This window comes from Equus caballus, chromosome 19 (assembly GCF_041296265.1).
Source record: "Equus caballus isolate H_3958 breed thoroughbred chromosome 19, TB-T2T, whole genome shotgun sequence".
Taxonomy (NCBI): domain Eukaryota; kingdom Metazoa; phylum Chordata; class Mammalia; order Perissodactyla; family Equidae; genus Equus; species Equus caballus.
In genome coordinates this window covers 18,174,488-18,197,288 of record NC_091702.1, presented here as the reverse complement: position 1 = coordinate 18,197,288, position 22,801 = coordinate 18,174,488, and the positions used below count along the sequence as shown (strand labels likewise).

General features: G+C 59.1%; 1 protein-coding gene across 1 annotated transcript; it reads left to right on the top strand.

Moving 5' to 3' along the window:
• Positions 1-1,129: 1,129 nt before the first annotated feature.
• Positions 1,130-5,142, top strand: LOC138918895 (ral guanine nucleotide dissociation stimulator-like). Its single transcript, XM_070242469.1, has 6 exons — positions 1,130-1,323; positions 1,730-1,840; positions 2,781-2,974; positions 3,621-3,680; positions 4,381-4,574; positions 4,839-5,142. Exons 1-6 carry the CDS (start codon positions 1,186-1,188, stop codon positions 5,000-5,002), a joined length of 861 nt encoding a protein of 286 aa, XP_070098570.1. The 5' UTR covers positions 1,130-1,185; the 3' UTR covers positions 5,003-5,142.
• The last annotated feature ends 17,659 nt before the right edge of the window (positions 5,143-22,801 follow it).

Sequence of the window (22,801 nt, the reverse complement as noted above, 5' to 3'; positions counted from 1 at the left end):
CCAGGGAGGAAGCCAGCTCTGCGTCCTCAAGGCTGGGGCTCTGGCTGCACACAGGCATTCCCAGGGGCCTCTGGAGAAGGCTGTGTTGGTGGAAGTGCATACAGATCTGGAGATGGCATGGGGGTGAGGGGGAGTATTCGGCAGTGTACACGGGCATTTGGTCAGTTCTTGTTTGAGGAGGAGCCCAGGTCCGGGGCACCCTGGATTGTAGCCCTGCCCACATCACACCCACGGTGGAGGCAGTGGCGGCCACTTTTCTGCTGAGCTCAGGCCTATGCAGTCCTGAATTGAATCTCTCACTGGAACATTGGGAAACTGAGGCCCCTAGAGGGGTAGGGAATGGCCCTCGACAGGGTGAGTCCAATGGGTAAGTGTGTGTTCTGACCTTCTAGGGCAAGACTGGGACCCCACGCGGAGGCTTGGCTTCTGAAATTAGGAACCATGAGACCTTGAGAAGCTCTTGCCAATCCCTCCCTTTTGTGGGAGCTGTTTTCTTCTTGGCCTCCACAACCTGAGCACACAACACGCGGACACACACAAACACACACACACACACGCATGCACACACACACAAACACACACACACACACACACACACACACATTGACCTTGGATGCAAGGATGGACTCTAGGGTGGGATCCGAAGAGAAGCAGACACAGGGCAAGTGGCAAGAGGAAGAAACACGAGGTGGGAGGCATTGCCTGCAAGTGACACCCGCCTGCAGTTTGAGAGGTATCGTCCTCTAAGGTAGGACACACGCCAGAGGACATGTCTAGCAAGTCCACGCTCCGGTCCTCCCCAGTGTGCAGACAGGAGGCCGACAGGCCCTGAGAGACACAACGGCTTATGCAGGATCCAGAAGAGGTAAGGAAGAGGACTTGTTTCTGCGTCAGTCTCAAAGCTGGGACCTCGGCCGCACCCAGACCCTCTAGGGAGCCTGTGAGACGGGTGTGTTGGTGTTCCTGGGTACGCCTACGACGTCGCATGGAGAAGGGGGGTGAGCAAGGCCATGGCCAGAGGACTGTTTGCATGGGTGGTATCTGAGGGGGGCACTCAGGTAAGGGCACTGCAGGAAATGAGGTCACTTCCTTGACAACAGACCCCAACAGACTTGGAACCCCCGCAACTAGGCAGCCACGTGCGCAAAGCCAGCTCACTTGGCTGGAGACTCTTGATAGAGAAACATGTTCTCCTGCTTTCTCCCGCCTGACCGGGGCTCTGGTTCCCAGAAAGCCCGCAGGGAGAACCTTTGGAGACGTTGTGGACGCTGGCTCAGCTCCCACGCCCCCCACCGCTGGACCTTTGGCAGGAGGTCCTCTCAGGTAACATGAGGAAGCCTAGAGCAGCCCAATCGAGGCCAGACCAGCTCCCCGAGCCCTCCCAGGGCAGCCCTCATCCCGTCCTCGTGAGTGTGGGGGCCAGAGGGACGTGTGGGCAGGATCTGCCCTTGGCCGCAGAAGGTTGGTGGGCTGGCAATAACCTGCTTTTCCCGTCACGTTCCCAAGGCAGGACAGGGCTGGCAGGACTGAAAGGGGACCCCTAAGCTGCCTCCTCATTCCAGGCCCTCAGGCTGCCGTGTGTTTCCCTCCTCGGTGGAGGTCTGTGTGGACCGTGGGGCGGGGTATGTGTGTCCAGAGTGGAGAGAGTCACAGAGGTGTGAGAGCCAGCAAAGACAGCCAGTCGGGTCTCTGAGGCTTGCCGCCTGGCTGCCGGGCACTGTCTTTCCAGAGCGTCACTCAGGAGATGGGCCAGCAGCTGAGCCACGACGCCCTCGACTCCACCACCCTGCAGGAAGGGAAGGTGCCCCACGCTGCCAAGCGAGGCCAGGGCCGGCTCAGGGTGAGTGCAGGTGCTGGGGAGACCCAAGCCCCAGGGCCCCAAGACAGCACTGAGGACCCCCAGGTCTTCGAAGGCCCTGAGACAGCCCCGGGGCTCCTGCCTGGAGCCCTGCTCCCAAAGGAATCTGAATCCCCATCTCTTCCCCCGACCTTGCCCTGCGGGCCCAGCCCCCGTCTTGGCCAGAGGAGACGGCCCTGTCCACAGAGGTGTAGCAGAGCAGAGACATTTCTAGCCCATCAGCTCACGGGCGTTCAAGAGTCCTTTTGCGTTCTGTAGAGATTTTCCTGTTTGAACTCCCATCCTCACATGTCCATGTGGCCTGGCAATCCTTCCCCACCTTCTCCCAGTCGGACGCAGCATCCTGATGGATAGGCATGCTTTTTGCCCAACAGGACATGGGGCTCACAGGGTTCTTTCTGGTCCTCTGCCTTTGCTGTCCAGAGGAACACGTCCACGTGGCCTCTCGAGGTCAGGGCGTCGGGCCTCAGCAGGCTGCCCAACTTTCCAGAAGGGAGACCCATTAGCCCAGTGACTCAGCCCTTCACTGAACCCGCACCTTCTGTTGCCATTTCCACAGCACCGCCCTGATCACCCTGCCTGTCCTCCCGTCCTCATCCCTCCCAGCCCACGAAAAGCCTCTGTGTTCTCCTGTCTCGAATGGGCAGTTGGTCAGCCACCCCAGGGTTGATGCTCTTCATCCAGGGAGGGGCTGTCACTCCTCTGCCAGCACAAAGACCTAGGAGACCAAGAGGTTTAATCCTTCTCCACCTCACATCCTACTTGGAATCCCGAGAATTCTTCCCTTGCCCTGGGCAATGATGCCCACTTCCGGCCACAAGTCACCGCGGGCTTGGGCATTCGGTGCGACCTCCAGTCCCCGGCACTCCTGGGGCCCGCGGTGCGGCCTCTGATGGCAAGCGGCCCCTCTGTCTGACCCCAGGCTGAAAATCCATCCCCAGCGAAGAGCAAAGCGTCCCGCCTGGTGTGGACCGTCCAGGCTGGAAGGCGGCAGAAGCGAGTGGAGCACCTGGTGCCCGCCTTCCTGGAGGGCGACACCGCCTACGTCCACAGCTTCCTGTGCACGTATAGAGGTTTTGCCACCACACGACAGGTGCTGGAGCTTCTGTTTCAAAGGTGCGTGCCGTGCCCCTCCGCAGCACTGTGGGCATTCAGCCACCTACTAGCTGTGAGGCTGGGGATGTCACGGCACCTCCCCGAGCCTCGGTTTGCTCCTTGCAAGGCGGGCTGAAGAGAGGATCAGCCTCCAGGGGAGATTGTAGGGACTCAGGCAGGTGCTGCCTGCAAAGGCTTCTCGAGAAGCCTAACCCTCTGGGAGGGTCGACTGGAGCGGAGGGGCTGTGGTTGTGCTCATTGAGGATATTCCTCTTGCCTAAGGCGAAGCCTCCGCCTCGTCCCTCAGCGTGCCCGTGGCCTTCACTGAGTTGTTGTCTTCCCTTTGGAAAAGGAGATGGCAGAGCTCTTCTAGGTCTCTGACCTGGGTGAAGCCAGAGCAGCGATCCCTGGGCTGAGCCGAGGCCCCCGACCCACTCAAGCAGGAGTGAGGGGCCGGTTGGAGCTCCTTCCTTCATCACGCACACACAGAGGTCCCCACTAGGTGCAGAAAGTTTTCTAGGCACTGACCAGAATCCCGTGCGCAGAGCAGGCGACAGCCATGCCCTCCAGGGCTCCATTCTCCTTGGGAGTGAGACAGCGCCGCTAGGCTTCTCACGCAGGCCTGATCCACAGTCCAGTCCATGCGACGTCCTCCTGTGTCTTCTAGATACGGTTGTGTCCTTGCCTATGGCGATGAGGACGGCGGACCCCTAGACCAACTCAAAAAGTGAGTGGGCTTTGGAATCCCTAGGAGGGCGCCCAGCGTCCACACTTGGAGGGCAGTTGCCTGCAGCGTCCCGCTCACTCATCTGCTAGAAGCTCCCCAGCGGGTGCTCAGCTCCTGCTCAGGGGGCTCAGGGAGTGCTCCGGGGCCACATAAGCCCCTCCCTGGTCGAGATACGGGGCAGGGGAGCATGACCCTCATGGGACACCTGGTGAATCAGGCAGCACGTAGGCCCAGGAGGGAAAGTTGGAGGCAAGAGGAGGGCCCTGGGAAGCATGGGCGGGAGACAATGTCCGTTGTTCCCTCACTGGTCAGATGTTCTGGGAGCACCTCCTGTGTGCCAGGGAGGGCAATGAAAAGAGGAGACTGCACCGCTCGCTGCCCTCACGCAGCTGACGTTCCAGTGGGCAGTGGGCGGAGAGATGCTCCAAGCAGTGTGTCCGGCTTCCCTGAGGCCTAGGAGAGGTGACGCCACCACGGCACAGGGCTCCCCCTTCCAAAGGCGTTTTCCTAGCCCCTCCTTGGTGCCCTGGCCTAGCTCTGCCAAGACTGCCAGATTGGAGGTGGCCGCCAAGTAGGACTGGCCCCTGGACAGCCAGGAGCGGGAGGCCCAGGAGCCCAGGCCCGCACAGGGATGCCCGGGAGGCCAGCGTGCAAGGAAAGGACCCTTCTCTGACTCTGCTGCCCACCTGTCCGTCCTCAGGGCCATCTCCTTCATTCTGGGCGCCTGGCTCCGATGGTACCCTGAGGATTTTATCCAGCCCCCAGATGTTCCCAGCCTGGAACTGCTCTTGGCCTACATCGGTCTCAATATGCCCGGCTCGGAGCTGGAGCACCGCGCCCGCGTTCTTCTTTCCCGGCTGGAGCAGCCTGAGCACACTGATGCCAAGACTGAGGGTGAGGAGGACTCGGGTGTGTGACGTGGGCGTGTGCAGAGGGGATGGCGCTGCGCCCCCCGGAGCAGAGTGTCCAGAGGCTGGGGTTCGGCTGGGAGCAAGGGGCGGGCTCAGATCACTCTTGCCAGGGACTGGAGTCTGGGAAGACTTTCAGGGGCGTGGTGCTTGGACTGAGACTGCTGGATTGGCGGCAGAGGGTCCCTTTCTTTGGAATGACTTGGGCGGGCAGTCATGTTGGTGGCGTTTTCTCTTCTTCCATCTCCAGCTGCAGCTCCACCGAAAGACGCGGAAGACCCTGAAGATCCGGCACCGTCTCTCCCTCTCGGGCCCAGCCCAGCTCAGAGCCGCACAGGCATCTTGCGAGCCACAGCCGGCTCAAGACCTTCAGCAAGCACTGGCAGCATCCCAGCCACTACCCTCAGCTCCTGAGCTGCAGCCCCAGAGAATCCTCGCCTTCCCCTAGCCATGGCGTGGGTTTTAAAGTTTTGTTGTTGGTTTTTCTTTACTTAACCTTTCCCTGTATTTTATCTCGTCAGTTCAATAAAGTTTAGTTCTTGGGTTCTTTTCAATTGTTCGCTGAAGTGGCGTGAAGCAGACTCACAACGTCACACCAACGTCATCCGCATCTAGTACCCGCCCATTTTTGTCCAAGAGAAACCCTGTCCCTGGGAAGCAGTCAGTCTCCCTTCCTCCCACCGCAAGTCCCTGGTAGCCACTGAGTTTCCTTCTGTCGGACTCCGTGCGTTTCCCTCCTCCGGAGTTTGCATGGAAGTGCCAGCCTTCCAGAGGTGGCCTCCTGTGCCTGGCTGGGTCTGGTCTGAGGTGAGTGACTCCGGATGTTTGAAATTGAGATAGCGGTTTTCATTAAGAAGAAAAATCCCCCGGAGATCAAAGATTCTGTCTCAAAGAGGATGCCCCGCTATTCCCTCTTTTCACTTCCTGGGGATGGGGACCCATTGGAGGTGTGACACCAGAGCTGGAAACAGCGAGGGAAATGTCGGGGCCAGGGAGACCCCTTTCAAATCTTTCGCTTTCCTGGATGGGCCCTGGTAACGTTTTCAAAATGTGCAAATTTCAAAAATATTCTCATCGCATATGAAACACTGGCGTTTATAAGAAGCGTATCGTGGAGTAAAATATATTCCCCAAAGTTTTAACGTTTGAGATAGATAATTAATGTTAATTTGGTAAAAGAATGACTTAAAGATGAGTCATAAGAAACGATGCCCTCGTTCTACCAAGAAACAACTGCCCAGAACAAGGGGTGGCCAGCTTTTCAGAGCTCTTCATTGAGCTCTGGTGCGGGGGCGTGTGTGTGTGTGTGTGAGTGTGTGTGTGTTTGTGTGTGAGGGCGGTGTGGGTGTGTGGGTGTGTGAGGGTGTGGTGCGGGAAGGAGCCTGGGGCTGTTCCTTCCTGGTACCTGATGCCCCACAGTGGGCTGTGAGTAGTCACACCTATCCCCTTGCGCGTTCTCAGGGACCACTGACCACATCCAAATCTCAGTAGTGACACGGCATCGCTTTGCCGTCCTCTGTGGAATCGCTCCAGTCAGTCCACACTCAAGAGGAGGGGATTACAGCAGGAGGTCTAGACCAGGAAGTCCTGATCCCAGGTGGCCAGTGACGGGAGAAGGAGAAGACCCCAGAACTTCAATGCCTTGCCCAGAATCCCAGATGAGGAAGAAGGCGGAGCCAGGGAGGAAGCCAGCTCTGCGTCCTCAAGGCTGGGGCTCTGGCTGCACACAGGCATTCCCAGGGGCCTCTGGAGAAGGCTGTGTTGGTGGAAGTGCATACAGATCTGGAGATGGCATGGGGGTGAGGGGGAGTATTCGGCAGTGTACACGGGCATTTGGTCAGTTCTTGTTTGAGGAGGAGCCCAGGTCCGGGGCACCCTGGATTGTAGCCCTGCCCACATCACACCCACGGTGGAGGCAGTGGCGGCCACTTTTCTGCTGAGCTCAGGCCTATGCAGTCCTGAATTGAATCTCTCACTGGAACATTGGGAAACTGAGGCCCCTAGAGGGGTAGGGAATGGCCCTCAACAGGGTGAGTCCAATGGGTAAGTGTGTGTTCTGACCTTCTAGGGCAAGACTGGGACCCCACGCGGAGGCTTGGCTTCTGAAATTAGGAACCATGAGACCTTGAGAAGCTCTTGCCAATCCCTCCCTTTTGTGGGAGCTGTTTTCTTCTTGGCCTCCACAACCTGAGCACACAACACGCGGACACACACAAACACACACACACACACGCATGCACACACACACAAACACACACACACACACACACACACATTGACCTTGGATGCAAGGATGGACTCTAGGGTGGGATCCGAAGAGAAGCAGACACAGGGCAAGTGGCAAGAGGAAGAAACACGAGGTGGGAGGCATTGCCTGCAAGTGACACCCGCCTGCAGTTTGAGAGGTATCGTCCTCTAAGGTAGGACACACGCCAGAGGACATGTCTAGCAAGTCCACGCTCCGGTCCTCCCCAGTGTGCAGACAGGAGGCCGACAGGCCCTGAGAGACACAACGGCTTATGCAGGATCCAGAAGAGGTAAGGAAGAGGACTTGTTTCTGCGTCAGTCTCAAAGCTGGGACCTCGGCCGCACCCAGACCCTCTAGGGAGCCTGTGAGACGGGTGTGTTGGTGTTCCTGGGTACGCCTACGACGTCGCATGGAGAAGGGGGGTGAGCAAGGCCATGGCCAGAGGACTGTTTGCATGGGTGGTATCTGAGGGGGGCACTCAGGTAAGGGCACTGCAGGAAATGAGGTCACTTCCTTGACAACAGACCCCAACAGACTTGGAACCCCCGCAACTAGGCAGCCACGTGCGCAAAGCCAGCTCACTTGGCTGGAGACTCTTGATAGAGAAACATGTTCTCCTGCTTTCTCCCGCCTGACCGGGGCTCTGGTTCCCAGAAAGCCCGGAGGGAGAACCTTTGGAGACGTTGTGGACGCTGGCTCAGCTCCCACGCCCCCCACCGCTGGACCTTTGGCAGGAGGTCCTCTCAGGTAACATGAGGAAGCCTAGAGCAGCCCAATCGAGGCCAGACCAGCTCCCCGAGCCCTCCCAGGGCAGCCCTCATCCCGTCCTCGTGAGTGTGGGGGCCAGAGGGACGTGTGGGCAGGATCTGCCCTTGGCCGCAGAAGGTTGGTGGGCTGGCAATAACCTGCTTTTCCCGTCACGTTCCCAAGCCAGGACAGGGCTGGCAGGACTGAAAGGGGACCCCTAAGCTGCCTCCTCATTCCAGGCCCTCAGGCTGCCGTGTGTTTCCCTCCTCGGTGGAGGTCTGTGTGGACCGTGGGGCGGGGTATGTGTGTCCAGAGTGGAGAGAGTCACAGAGGTGTGAGAGCCAGCAAAGACAGCCAGTCGGGTCTCTGAGGCTTGCCGCCTGGCTGCCGGGCACTGTCTTTCCAGAGCGTCACTCAGGAGATGGGCCAGCAGCTGAGCCACGACGCCCTCGACTCCACCACCCTGCAGGAAGGGAAGGTGCCCCACGCTGCCAAGCGAGGCCAGGGCCGGCTCAGGGTGAGTGCAGGTGCTGGGGAGACCCAAGCCCCAGGGCCCCAAGACAGCACTGAGGACCCCAGGTCTTCGAAGGCCCTGAGACAGCCCCGGGGCTCCTGCCTGGAGCCCTGCTCCCAAAGGAATCTGAATCCCCATCTCTTCCCCCGACCTTGCCCTGCGGGCCCAGCCCCCGTCTTGGCCAGAGGAGACGGCCCTGTCCACAGAGGTGTAGCAGAGCAGAGACATTTCTAGCCCATCAGCTCACGGGCGTTCAAGAGTCCTTTTGCGTTCTGTAGAGATTTTCCTGTTTGAACTCCCATCCTCACATGTCCATGTGGCCTGGCAATCCTTCCCCACCTTCTCCCAGTCGGACGCAGCATCCTGATGGATAGGCATGCTTTTTGCCCAACAGGACATGGGGCTCACAGGGTTCTTTCTGGTCCTCTGCCTTTGCTGTCCAGAGGAACACGTCCACGTGGCCTCTCGAGGTCAGGGCGTCGGGCCTCAGCAGGCTGCCCAACTTTCCAGAAGGGAGACCCATTAGCCCAGTGACTCAGCCCTTCACTGAACCCGCACCTTCTGTTGCCATTTCCACAGCACCGCCCTGATCACCCTGCCTGTCCTCCCGTCCTCATCCCTCCCAGCCCACGAAAAGCCTCTGTGTTCTCCTGTCTCGAATGGGCAGTTGGTCAGCCACCCCAGGGTTGATGCTCTTCATCCAGGGAGGGGCTGTCACTCCTCTGCCAGCACAAAGACCTAGGAGACCAAGAGGTTTAATCCTTCTCCACCTCACATCCTACTTGGAATCCCGAGAATTCTTCCCTTGCCCTGGGCAATGATGCCCACTTCCGGCCACAAGTCACCGCGGGCTTGGGCATTCGGTGCGACCTCCAGTCCCCGGCACTCCTGGGGCCCGCGGTGCGGCCTCTGATGGCAAGCGGCCCCTCTGTCTGACCCCAGGCTGAAAATCCATCCCCAGCGAAGAGCAAAGCGTCCCGCCTGGTGTGGACCGTCCAGGCTGGAAGGCGGCAGAAGCGAGTGGAGCACCTGGTGCCCGCCTTCCTGGAGGGCGACACCGCCTACGTCCACAGCTTCCTGTGCACGTATAGAGGTTTTGCCACCACACGACAGGTGCTGGAGCTTCTGTTTCAAAGGTGCGTGCCGTGCCCCTCCGCAGCACTGTGGGCATTCAGCCACCTACTAGCTGTGAGGCTGGGGATGTCACGGCACCTCCCCGAGCCTCGGTTTGCTCCTTGCAAGGCGGGCTGAAGAGAGGATCAGCCTCCAGGGGAGATTGTAGGGACTCAGGCAGGTGCTGCCTGCAAAGGCTTCTCGAGAAGCCTAACCCTCTGGGAGGGTCGACTGGAGCGGAGGGGCTGTGGTTGTGCTCATTGAGGATATTCCTCTTGCCTAAGGCGAAGCCTCCGCCTCGTCCCTCAGCGTGCCCGTGGCCTTCACTGAGTTGTTGTCTTCCCTTTGGAAAAGGAGATGGCAGAGCTCTTCTAGGTCTCTGACCTGGGTGAAGCCAGAGCAGCGATCCCTGGGCTGAGCCGAGGCCCCCGACCCACTCAAGCAGGAGTGAGGGGCCGGTTGGAGCTCCTTCCTTCATCACGCACACACAGAGGTCCCCACTAGGTGCAGAAAGTTTTCTAGGCACTGACCAGAATCCCGGGCGCAGAGCAGGCGACAGCCATGCCCTCCAGGGCTCCATTCTCCTTGGGAGTGAGACAGCGCCGCTAGGCTTCTCACGCAGGCCTGATCCACAGTCCAGTCCATGCGACGTCCTCCTGTGTCTTCTAGATACGGTTGTGTCCTTGCCTATGGCGATGAGGACGGCGGACCCCTAGACCAACTCAAAAAGTGAGTGGGCTTTGGAATCCCTAGGAGGGCGCCCAGCGTCCACACTTGGAGGGCAGTTGCCTGCAGCGTCCCGCTCACTCATCTGCTAGAAGCTCCCCAGCGGGTGCTCAGCTCCTGCTCAGGGGGCTCAGGGAGTGCTCCGGGGCCACATAAGCCCCTCCCTGGTCGAGATACGGGGCAGGGGAGCATGACCCTCATGGGACACCTGGTGAATCAGGCAGCACGTAGGCCCAGGAGGGAAAGTTGGAGGCAAGAGGAGGGCCCTGGGAAGCATGGGCGGGAGACAATGTCCGTTGTTCCCTCACTGGTCAGATGTTCTGGGAGCACCTCCTGTGTGCCAGGGAGGGCAATGAAAAGAGGAGACTGCACCGCTCGCTGCCCTCACGCAGCTGACGTTCCAGTGGGCAGTGGGCGGAGAGATGCTCCAAGCAGTGTGTCCGGCTTCCCTGAGGCCTAGGAGAGGTGACGCCACCACGGCACAGGGCTCCCCCTTCCAAAGGCGTTTTCCTAGCCCCTCCTTGGTGCCCTGGCCTAGCTCTGCCAAGACTGCCAGATTGGAGGTGGCCGCCAAGTAGGACTGGCCCCTGGACAGCCAGGAGCGGGAGGCCCAGGAGCCCAGGCCCGCACAGGGATGCCCGGGAGGCCAGCGTGCAAGGAAAGGACCCTTCTCTGACTCTGCTGCCCACCTGTCCGTCCTCAGGGCCATCTCCTTCATTCTGGGCGCCTGGCTCCGATGGTACCCTGAGGATTTTATCCAGCCCCCAGATGTTCCCAGCCTGGAACTGCTCTTGGCCTACATTGGTCTCAATATGCCCGGCTCGGAGCTGGAGCACCGCGCCCGCGTTCTTCTTTCCCGGCTGGAGCAGCCTGAGCACACTGATGCCAAGACTGAGGGTGAGGAGGACTCGGGTGTGTGACGTGGGCGTGTGCAGAGGGGATGGCGCTGCGCCCCCCGGAGCAGAGTGTCCAGAGGCTGGGGTTCGGCTGGGAGCAAGGGGCGGGCTCAGATCACTCTTGCCAGGGACTGGAGTCTGGGAAGACTTTCGGGGGCGTGGTGCTTGGACTGAGACTGCTGGATTGGCGGCAGAGGGTCCCTTTCTTTGGAATGACTTGGGCGGGCAGTCATGTTGGTGGCGTTTTCTCTTCTTCCATCTCCAGCTGCAGCTCCACCGAAAGACGCGGAAGACCCTGAAGATCCGGCACCGTCTCTCCCTCTCGGGCCCAGCCCAGCTCAGAGCCGCACAGGCATCTTGCGAGCCACAGCCGGCTCAAGACCTTCAGCAAGCACTGGCAGCATCCCAGCCACTACCCTCAGCTCCTGAGCTGCAGCCCCAGAGAATCCTCGCCTTCCCCTAGCCATGGCGTGGGTTTTAAAGTTTTGTTGTTGGTTTTTCTTTACTTAACCTTTCCCTGTATTTTATCTCGTCAGTTCAATAAAGTTTAGTTCTTGGGTTCTTTTCAATTGTTCGCTGAAGTGGCGTGAAGCAGACTCACAACGTCACACCAACGTCATCCGCATCTAGTACCCGCCCATTTTTGTCCAAGAGAAACCCTGTCCCTGGGAAGCAGTCAGTCTCCCTTCCTCCCACCGCAAGTCCCTGGTAGCCACTGAGTTTCCTTCTGTCGGACTCCGTGCGTTTCCCTCCTCCGGAGTTTGCATGGAAGTGCCAGCCTTCCAGAGGTGGCCTCCTGTGCCTGGCTGGGTCTGGTCTGAGGTGAGTGACTCCGGATGTTTGAAATTGAGATAGCGGTTTTCATTAAGAAGAAAAATCCCCCGCAGATCAAAGATTCTGTCTCAAAGAGGATGCCCCGCTATTCCCTCTTTTCACTTCCTGGGGATGGGGACCCATTGGAGGTGTGACACCAGAGCTGGAAACAGCGAGGGAAATGTCGGGGCCAGGGAGACCCCTTTCAAATCTTTCGCTTTCCTGGATGGGCCCTGGTAACGTTTTCAAAATGTGCAAATTTCAAAAATATTCTCATCGCATATGAAACACTGGCGTTTATAAGAAGCGTATCGTGGAGTAAAATATATTCCCCAAAGTTTTAACGTTTGAGATAGATAATTAATGTTAATTTGGTAAAAGAATGACTTAAAGATGAGTCATAAGAAACGATGCCCTCGTTCTACCAAGAAACAACTGCCCAGAACAAGGGGTGGCCAGCTTTTCAGAGCTCTTCATTGAGCTCTGGTGCGGGGGCGTGTGTGTGTGTGTGTGAGTGTGTGTGTGTTTGTGTGTGAGGGCGGTGTGGGTGTGTGGGTGTGTGAGGGTGTGGTGCGGGAAGGAGCCTGGGGCTGTTCCTTCCTGGTACCTGATGCCCCACAGTGGGCTGTGAGTAGTCACACCTATCCCCTTGCGCGTTCTCAGGGACCACTGACCACATCCAAATCTCAGTAGTGACACGGCATCGCTTTGCCGTCCTCTGTGGAATCGCTCCAGTCAGTCCACACTCAAGAGGAGGGGATTACAGCAGGAGGTCTAGACCAGGAAGTCCTGATCCCAGGTGGCCAGTGACGGGAGAAGGAGAAGACCCCAGAACTTCAATGCCTTGCCCAGAATCCCAGATGAGGAAGAAGGCGGAGCCAGGGAGGAAGCCAGCTCTGCGTCCTCAAGGCTGGGGCTCTGGCTGCACACAGGCATTCCCAGGGGCCTCTGGAGAAGGCTGTGTTGGTGGAAGTGCATACAGATCTGGAGATGGCATGGGGGTGAGGGGGAGTATTCGGCAGTGTACACGGGCATTTGGTCAGTTCTTGTTTGAGGAGGAGCCCAGGTCCGGGGCACCCTGGATTGTAGCCCTGCCCACATCACACCCACGGTGGAGGCAGTGGCGGCCACTTTTCTGCTGAGCTCAGGCCTATGCAGTCCTGAATTGAATCTCTCACTGGAACATTGGGAAACTGAGGCCCCTAGAGGGGTAGGGAATGGCCCTCAACAGGGTGAGTCCAATGGGTAAGTGTGTGTTCTGACCTTCTAGGGCAAGACTGGGACCCCACGCGGAGGCTTGGCTTCTGAAATTAGGAACCATGAGACCTTGAGAAGCTCTTGCCAATCCCTCCCTTTTGTGGGAGCTGTTTTCTTCTTGGCCTCCACAACCTGAGCACACAACACGCGGACACACACAAACACACACACACACACGCATGCACACACACACAAACACACACACACACACACACACACATTGACCTTGGATGCAAGGATGGACTCTAGGGTGGGATCCGAAGAGAAGCAGACACAGGGCAAGTGGCAAGAGGAAGAAACACGAGGTGGGAGGCATTGCCTGCAAGTGACACCCGCCTGCAGTTTGAGAGGTATCGTCCTCTAAGGTAGGACACACGCCAGAGGACATGTCTAGCAAGTCCACGCTCCGGTCCTCCCCAGTGTGCAGACAGGAGGCCGACAGGCCCTGAGAGACACAACGGCTTATGCAGGATCCAGAAGAGGTAAGGAAGAGGACTTGTTTCTGCGTCAGTCTCAAAGCTGGGACCTCGGCCGCACCCAGACCCTCTAGGGAGCCTGTGAGACGGGTGTGTTGGTGTTCCTGGGTACGCCTACGACGTCGCATGGAGAAGGGGGGTGAGCAAGGCCATGGCCAGAGGACTGTTTGCATGGGTGGTATCTGAGGGGGGCACTCAGGTAAGGGCACTGCAGGAAATGAGGTCACTTCCTTGACAACAGACCCCAACAGACTTGGAACCCCCGCAACTAGGCAGCCACGTGCGCAAAGCCAGCTCACTTGGCTGGAGACTCTTGATAGAGAAACATGTTCTCCTGCTTTCTCCCGCCTGACCGGGGCTCTGGTTCCCAGAAAGCCCGGAGGGAGAACCTTTGGAGACGTTGTGGACGCTGGCTCAGCTCCCACGCCCCCCACCGCTGGACCTTTGGCAGGAGGTCCTCTCAGGTAACATGAGGAAGCCTAGAGCAGCCCAATCGAGGCCAGACCAGCTCCCCGAGCCCTCCCAGGGCAGCCCTCATCCCGTCCTCGTGAGTGTGGGGGCCAGAGGGACGTGTGGGCAGGATCTGCCCTTGGCCGCAGAAGGTTGGTGGGCTGGCAATAACCTGCTTTTCCCGTCACGTTCCCAAGGCAGGACAGGGCTGGCAGGACTGAAAGGGGACCCCTAAGCTGCCTCCTCATTCCAGGCCCTCAGGCTGCCGTGTGTTTCCCTCCTCGGTGGAGGTCTGTGTGGACCGTGGGGCGGGGTATGTGTGTCCAGAGTGGAGAGAGTCACAGAGGTGTGAGAGCCAGCAAAGACAGCCAGTCGGGTCTCTGAGGCTTGCCGCCTGGCTGCCGGGCACTGTCTTTCCAGAGCGTCACTCAGGAGATGGGCCAGCAGCTGAGCCACGACGCCCTCGACTCCACCACCCTGCAGGAAGGGAAGGTGCCCCACGCTGCCAAGCGAGGCCAGGGCCGGCTCAGGGTGAGTGCAGGTGCTGGGGAGACCCAAGCCCCAGGGCCCCAAGACAGCACTGAGGACCCCAGGTCTTCGAAGGCCCTGAGACAGCCCCGGGGCTCCTGCCTGGAGCCCTGCTCCCAAAGGAATCTGAATCCCCATCTCTTCCCCCGACCTTGCCCTGCGGGCCCAGCCCCCGTCTTGGCCAGAGGAGACGGCCCTGTCCACAGAGGTGTAGCAGAGCAGAGACATTTCTAGCCCATCAGCTCACGGGCGTTCAAGAGTCCTTTTGCGTTCTGTAGAGATTTTCCTGTTTGAACTCCCATCCTCACATGTCCATGTGGCCTGGCAATCCTTCCCCACCTTCTCCCAGTCGGACGCAGCATCCTGATGGATAGGCATGCTTTTTGCCCAACAGGACATGGGGCTCACAGGGTTCTTTCTGGTCCTCTGCCTTTGCTGTCCAGAGGAACACGTCCACGTGGCCTCTCGAGGTCAGGGCGTCGGGCCTCAGCAGGCTGCCCAACTTTCCAGAAGGGAGACCCATTAGCCCAGTGACTCAGCCCTTCACTGAACCCGCACCTTCTGTTGCCATTTCCACAGCACCGCCCTGATCACCCTGCCTGTCCTCCCGTCCTCATCCCTCCCAGCCCACGAAAAGCCTCTGTGTTCTCCTGTCTCGAATGGGCAGTTGGTCAGCCACCCCAGGGTTGATGCTCTTCATCCAGGGAGGGGCTGTCACTCCTCTGCCAGCACAAAGACCTAGGAGACCAAGAGGTTTAATCCTTCTCCACCTCACATCCTACTTGGAATCCCGAGAATTCTTCCCTTGCCCTGGGCAATGATGCCCACTTCTGGCCACAAGTCACCGCGGGCTTGGGCATTCGGTGCGACCTCCAGTCCCCGGCACTCCTGGGGCCCGCGGTGCGGCCTCTGATGGCAAGCGGCCCCTCTGTCTGACCCCAGGCTGAAAATCCATCCCCAGCGAAGAGCAAAGCGTCCCGCCTGGTGTGGACCGTCCAGGCTGGAAGGCGGCAGAAGCGAGTGGAGCACCTGGTGCCCGCCTTCCTGGAGGGCGACACCGCCTACGTCCACAGCTTCCTGTGCACGTATAGAGGTTTTGCCACCACACGACAGGTGCTGGAGCTTCTGTTTCAAAGGTGCGTGCCGTGCCCCTCCGCAGCACTGTGGGCATTCAGCCACCTACTAGCTGTGAGGCTGGGGATGTCACGGCACCTCCCCGAGCCTCGGTTTGCTCCTTGCAAGGCGGGCTGAAGAGAGGATCAGCCTCCAGGGGAGATTGTAGGGACTCAGGCAGGTGCTGCCTGCAAAGGCTTCTCGAGAAGCCTAACCCTCTGGGAGGGTCGACTGGAGCGGAGGGGCTGTGGTTGTGCTCATTGAGGATATTCCTCTTGCCTAAGGCGAAGCCTCCGCCTCGTCCCTCAGCGTGCCCGTGGCCTTCACTGAGTTGTTGTCTTCCCTTTGGAAAAGGAGATGGCAGAGCTCTTCTAGGTCTCTGACCTGGGTGAAGCCAGAGCAGCGATCCCTGGGCTGAGCCGAGGCCCCCGACCCACTCAAGCAGGAGTGAGGGGCCGGTTGGAGCTCCTTCCTTCATCACGCACACACAGAGGTCCCCACTAGGTGCAGAAAGTTTTCTAGGCACTGACCAGAATCCCGGGCGCAGAGCAGGCGACAGCCATGCCCTCCAGGGCTCCATTCTCGTTGGGAGTGAGACAGCGCCGCTAGGCTTCTCACGCAGGCCTGATCCACAGTCCAGTCCATGCGACGTCCTCCTGTGTCTTCTAGATACGGTTGTGTCCTTGCCTATGGCGATGAGGACGGCGGACCCCTAGACCAACTCAAAAAGTGAGTGGGCTTTGGAATCCCTAGGAGGGCGCCCAGCGTCCACACTTGGAGGGCAGTTGCCTGCAGCGTCCCGCTCACTCATCTGCTAGAAGCTCCCCAGCGGGTGCTCAGCTCCTGCTCAGGGGGCTCAGGGAGTGCTCCGGGGCCACATAAGCCCCTCCCTGGTCGAGATACGGGGCAGGGGAGCATGACCCTCATGGGACACCTGGTGAATCAGGCAGCACGTAGGCCCAGGAGGGAAAGTTGGAGGCAAGAGGAGGGCCCTGGGAAGCATGGGCGGGAGACAATGTCCGTTGTTCCCTCACTGGTCAGATGTTCTGGGAGCACCTCCTGTGTGCCAGGGAGGGCAATGAAAAGAGGAGACTGCACCGCTCGCTGCCCTCACGCAGCTGACGTTCCAGTGGGCAGTGGGCGGAGAGATGCTCCAAGCAGTGTGTCCGGCTTCCCTGAGGCCTAGGAGAGGTGACGCCACCACGGCACAGGGCTCCCCCTTCCAAAGGCGTTTTCCTAGCCCCTCCTTGGTGCCCTGGCCTAGCTCTGCCAAGACTGCCAGATTGGAGGTGGCCGCCAAGTAGGACTGGCCCCTGGACAGCCAGGAGCGGGAGGCCCAGGAGCCCAGGCCCGCACAGGGATGCCCGGGAGGCCAGCGTGCAAGGAAAGGACCCTTCTCTGACTCTGCTGCCCACCTGTCCGTCCTCAGGGCCATCTCCTTCATTCTGGGCGCCTGGCTCCGATGGTACCCTGAGGATTTTATCCAGCCCCCAGATGTTCCCAGCCTGGAACTGCTCTTGGCCTACATTGGTCTCAATATGCCCGGCTCGGAGCTGGAGCACCGCGCCCGCGTTCTTCTTTCCCGGCTGGAGCAGCCTGAGCACACTGATGCCAAGACTGAGGGTGAGGAGGACTCGGGTGTGTGACGTGGGCGTGTGCAGAGGGGATGGCGCTGCGCCCCCCGGAGCAGAGTGTCCAGAGGCTGGGGTTCGGCTGGGAGCAAGGGGCGGGCTCAGATCACTCTTGCCAGGGACTGGAGTCTGGGAAGACTTTCGGGGGCGTGGTGCTTGGACTGAGACTGCTGGATTGGCGGCAGAGGGTCCCTTTCTTTGGAATGACTTGGGCGGGCAGTCATGTTGGTGGCGTTTTCTCTTCTTCCATCTCCAGCTGCAGCTCCACCGAAAGACGCGGAAGACCCTGAAGATCCGGCACCGTCTCTCCCTCTCGGGCCCAGCCCAGCTCAGAGCCGCACAGGCATCTTGCGAGCCACAGCCGGCTCAAGACCTTCAGCAAGCACTGGCAGCATCCCAGCCACTACCCTCAGCTCCTGAGCTGCAGCCCCAGAGAATCCTCGCCTTCCCCTAGCCATGGCGTGGGTTTTAAAGTTTTGTTGTTGGTTTTTCTTTACTTAACCTTTCCCTGTATTTTATCTCGTCAGTTCAATAAAGTTTAGTTCTTGGGTTCTTTTCAATTGTTCGCTGAAGTGGCGTGAAGCAGACTCACAACGTCACACCAACGTCATCCGCATCTAGTACCCGCCCATTTTTGTCCAAGAGAAACCCTGTCCCTGGGAAGCAGTCAGTCTCCCTTCCTCCCACCGCAAGTCCCTGGTAGCCACTGAGTTTCCTTCTGTCGGACTCCGTGCGTTTCCCTCCTCCGGAGTTTGCATGGAAGTGCCAGCCTTCCAGAGGTGGCCTCCTGTGCCTGGCTGGGTCTGGTCTGAGGTGAGTGACTCCGGATGTTTGAAATTGAGATAGCGGTTTTCATTAAGAAGAAAAATCCCCCGCAGATCAAAGATTCTGTCTCAAAGAGGATGCCCCGCTATTCCCTCTTTTCACTTCCTGGGGATGGGGACCCATTGGAGGTGTGACACCAGAGCTGGAAACAGCGAGGGAAATGTCGGGGCCAGGGAGACCCCTTTCAAATCTTTCGCTTTCCTGGATGGGCCCTGGTAACGTTTTCAAAATGTGCAAATTTCAAAAATATTCTCATCGCATATGAAACACTGGCGTTTATAAGAAGCGTATCGTGGAGTAAAATATATTCCCCAAAGTTTTAACGTTTGAGATAGATAATTAATGTTAATTTGGTAAAAGAATGACTTAAAGATGAGTCATAAGAAACGATGCCCTCGTTCTACCAAGAAACAACTGCCCAGAACAAGGGGTGGCCAGCTTTTCAGAGCTCTTCATTGAGCTCTGGTGCGGGGGCGTGTGTGTGTGTGTGTGAGTGTGTGTGTGTTTGTGTGTGAGGGCGGTGTGGGTGTGTGGGTGTGTGAGGGTGTGGTGCGGGAAGGAGCCTGGGGCTGTTCCTTCCTGGTACCTGATGCCCCACAGTGGGCTGTGAGTAGTCACACCTATCCCCTTGCGCGTTCTCAGGGACCACTGACCACATCCAAATCTCAGTAGTGACACGGCATCGCTTTGCCGTCCTCTGTGGAATCGCTCCAGTCAGTCCACACTCAAGAGGAGGGGATTACAGCAGGAGGTCTAGACCAGGAAGTCCTGATCCCAGGTGGCCAGTGACGGGAGAAGGAGAAGACCCCAGAACTTCAATGCCTTGCCCAGAATCCCAGATGAGGAAGAAGGCGGAGCCAGGGAGGAAGCCAGCTCTGCGTCCTCAAGGCTGGGGCTCTGGCTGCACACAGGCATTCCCAGGGGCCTCTGGAGAAGGCTGTGTTGGTGGAAGTGCATACAGATCTGGAGATGGCATGGGGGTGAGGGGGAGTATTCGGCAGTGTACACGGGCATTTGGTCAGTTCTTGTTTGAGGAGGAGCCCAGGTCCGGGGCACCCTGGATTGTAGCCCTGCCCACATCACACCCACGGTGGAGGCAGTGGCGGCCACTTTTCTGCTGAGCTCAGGCCTATGCAGTCCTGAATTGAATCTCTCACTGGAACATTGGGAAACTGAGGCCCCTAGAGGGGTAGGGAATGGCCCTCAACAGGGTGAGTCCAATGGGTAAGTGTGTGTTCTGACCTTCTAGGGCAAGACTGGGACCCCACGCGGAGGCTTGGCTTCTGAAATTAGGAACCATGAGACCTTGAGAAGCTCTTGCCAATCCCTCCCTTTTGTGGGAGCTGTTTTCTTCTTGGCCTCCACAACCTGAGCACACAACACGCGGACGCACACAAACACACACACACACACGCATGCACACACACACAAACACACACACACACACACACACACATTGACCTTGGATGCAAGGATGGACTCTAGGGTGGGATCCGAAGAGAAGCAGACACAGGGCAAGTGGCAAGAGGAAGAAACACGAGGTGGGAGGCATTGCCTGCAAGTGACACCCGCCTGCAGTTTGAGAGGTATCGTCCTCTAAGGTAGGACACACGCCAGAGGACATGTCTAGCAAGTCCACGCTCCGGTCCTCCCCAGTGTGCAGACAGGAGGCCGACAGGCCCTGAGAGACACAACGGCTTATGCAGGATCCAGAAGAGGTAAGGAAGAGGACTTGTTTCTGCGTCAGTCTCAAAGCTGGGACCTCGGCCGCACCCAGACCCTCTAGGGAGCCTGTGAGACGGGTGTGTTGGTGTTCCTGGGTACGCCTACGACGTCGCATGGAGAAGGGGGGTGAGCAAGGCCATGGCCAGAGGACTGTTTGCATGGGTGGTATCTGAGGGGGGCACTCAGGTAAGGGCACTGCAGGAAATGAGGTCACTTCCTTGACAACAGACCCCAACAGACTTGGAACCCCCGCAACTAGGCAGCCACGTGCGCAAAGCCAGCTCACTTGGCTGGAGACTCTTGATAGAGAAACATGTTCTCCTGCTTTCTCCCGCCTGACCGGGGCTCTGGTTCCCAGAAAGCCCGGAGGGAGAACCTTTGGAGACGTTGTGGACGCTGGCTCAGCTCCCACGCCCCCCACCGCTGGACCTTTGGCAGGAGGTCCTCTCAGGTAACATGAGGAAGCCTAGAGCGGCCCAATCGAGGCCAGACCAGCTCCCCGAGCCCTCCCAGGGCAGCCCTCATCCCGTCCTCGTGAGTGTGGGGGCCAGAGGGACGTGTGGGCAGGATCTGCCCTTGGCCGCAGAAGGTTGGTGGGCTGGCAATAACCTGCTTTTCCCGTCACGTTCCCAAGCCAGGACAGGGCTGGCAGGACTGAAAGGGGACCCCTAAGCTGCCTCCTCATTCCAGGCCCTCAGGCTGCCGTGTGTTTCCCTCCTCGGTGGAGGTCTGTGTGGACCGTGGGGCGGGGTATGTGTGTCCAGAGTGGAGAGAGTCACAGAGGTGTGAGAGCCAGCAAAGACAGCCAGTCGGGTCTCTGAGGCTTGCCGCCTGGCTGCCGGGCACTGTCTTTCCAGAGCGTCACTCAGGAGACGGGCCAGCAGCTGAGCCACGACGCCCTCGACTCCACCACCCTGCAGGAAGGGAAGGTGCCCCACGCTGCCAAGCGAGGCCAGGGCCGGCTCAGGGTGAGTGCAGGTGCTGGGGAGACCCAAGCCCCAGGGCCCCAAGACAGCACTGAGGACCCCAGGTCTTCGAAGGCCCTGAGACAGCCCCGGGGCTCCTGCCTGGAGCCCTGCTCCCAAAGGAATCTGAATCCCCATCTCTTCCCCCGACCTTGCCCTGCGGGCCCAGCCCCCGTCTTGGCCAGAGGAGACGGCCCTGTCCACAGAGGTGTAGCAGAGCAGAGACATTTCTAGCCCATCAGCTCACGGGCGTTCAAGAGTCCTTTTGCGTTCTGTAGAGATTTTCCTGTTTGAACTCCCATCCTCACATGTCCATGTGGCCTGGCAATCCTTCCCCACCTTCTCCCAGTCGGACGCAGCATCCTGATGGATAGGCATGCTTTTTGCCCAACAGGACATGGGGCTCACAGGGTTCTTTCTGGTCCTCTGCCTTTGCTGTCCAGAGGAACACGTCCACGTGGCCTCTCGAGGTCAGGGCGTCGGGCCTCAGCAGGCTGCCCAACTTTCCAGAAGGGAGACCCATTAGCCCAGTGACTCAGCCCTTCAATGAACCCGCACCTTCTGTTGCCATTTCCACAGCACCGCCCTGATCACCCTGCCTGTCCTCCCGTCCTCATCCCTCCCAGCCCACGAAAAGCCTCTGTGTTCTCCTGTCTCGAATGGGCAGTTGGTCAGCCACCCCAGGGTTGATGCTCTTCATCCAGGGAGGGGCTGTCACTCCTCTGCCAGCACAAAGACCTAGGAGACCAAGAGGTTTAATCCTTCTCCACCTCACATCCTACTTGGAATCCCGAGAATTCTTCCCTTGCCCTGGGCAATGATGCCCACTTCCGGCCACAAGTCACCGCGGGCTTGGGCATTCGGTGCGACCTCCAGTCCCCGGCACTCCTGGGGCCCGCGGTGCGGCCTCTGATGGCAAGCGGCCCCTCTGTCTGACCCCAGGCTGAAAATCCATCCCCAGCGAAGAGCAAAGCGTCCCGCCTGGTGTGGACCGTCCAGGCTGGAAGGCGGCAGAAGCGAGTGGAGCACCTGGTGCCCGCCTTCCTGGAGGGCGACACCGCCTACGTCCACAGCTTCCTGTGCACGTATAGAGGTTTTGCCACCACACGACAGGTGCTGGAGCTTCTGTTTCAAAGGTGCGTGCCGTGCCCCTCCGCAGCACTGTGGGCATTCAGCCACCTACTAGCTGTGAGGCTGGGGATGTCACGGCACCTCCCCGAGCCTCGGTTTGCTCCTTGCAAGGCGGGCTGAAGAGAGGATCAGCCTCCAGGGGAGATTGTAGGGACTCAGGCAGGTGCTGCCTGCAAAGGCTTCTCGAGAAGCCTAACCCTCTGGGAGGGTCGACTGGAGCGGAGGGGCTGTGGTTGTGCTCATTGAGGATATTCCTCTTGCCTAAGGCGAAGCCTCCGCCTCGTCCCTCAGCGTGCCCGTGGCCTTCACTGAGTTGTTGTCTTCCCTTTGGAAAAGGAGATGGCAGAGCTCTTCTAGGTCTCTGACCTGGGTGAAGCCAGAGCAGCGATCCCTGGGCTGAGCCGAGGCCCCCGACCCACTCAAGCAGGAGTGAGGGGCCGGTTGGAGCTCCTTCCTTCATCACGCACACACAGAGGTCCCCACTAGGTGCAGAAAGTTTTCTAGGCACTGACCAGAATCCCGGGCGCAGAGCAGGCGACAGCCATGCCCTCCAGGGCTCCATTCTCCTTGGGAGTGAGACAGCGCCGCTAGGCTTCTCACGCAGGCCTGATCCACAGTCCAGTCCATGCGACGTCCTCCTGTGTCTTCTAGATACGGTTGTGTCCTTGCCTATGGCGATGAGGACGGCGGACCCCTAGACCAACTCAAAAAGTGAGTGGGCTTTGGAATCCCTAGGAGGGCGCCCAGCGTCCACACTTGGAGGGCAGTTGCCTGCAGCGTCCCGCTCACTCATCTGCTAGAAGCTCCCCAGCGGGTGCTCAGCTCCTGCTCAGGGGGCTCAGGGAGTGCTCCGGGGCCACATAAGCCCCTCCCTGGTCGAGATACGGGGCAGGGGAGCATGACCCTCATGGGACACCTGGTGAATCAGGCAGCACGTAGGCCCAGGAGGGAAAGTTGGAGGCAAGAGGAGGGCCCTGGGAAGCATGGGCGGGAGACAATGTCCGTTGTTCCCTCACTGGTCAGATGTTCTGGGAGCACCTCCTGTGTGCCAGGGA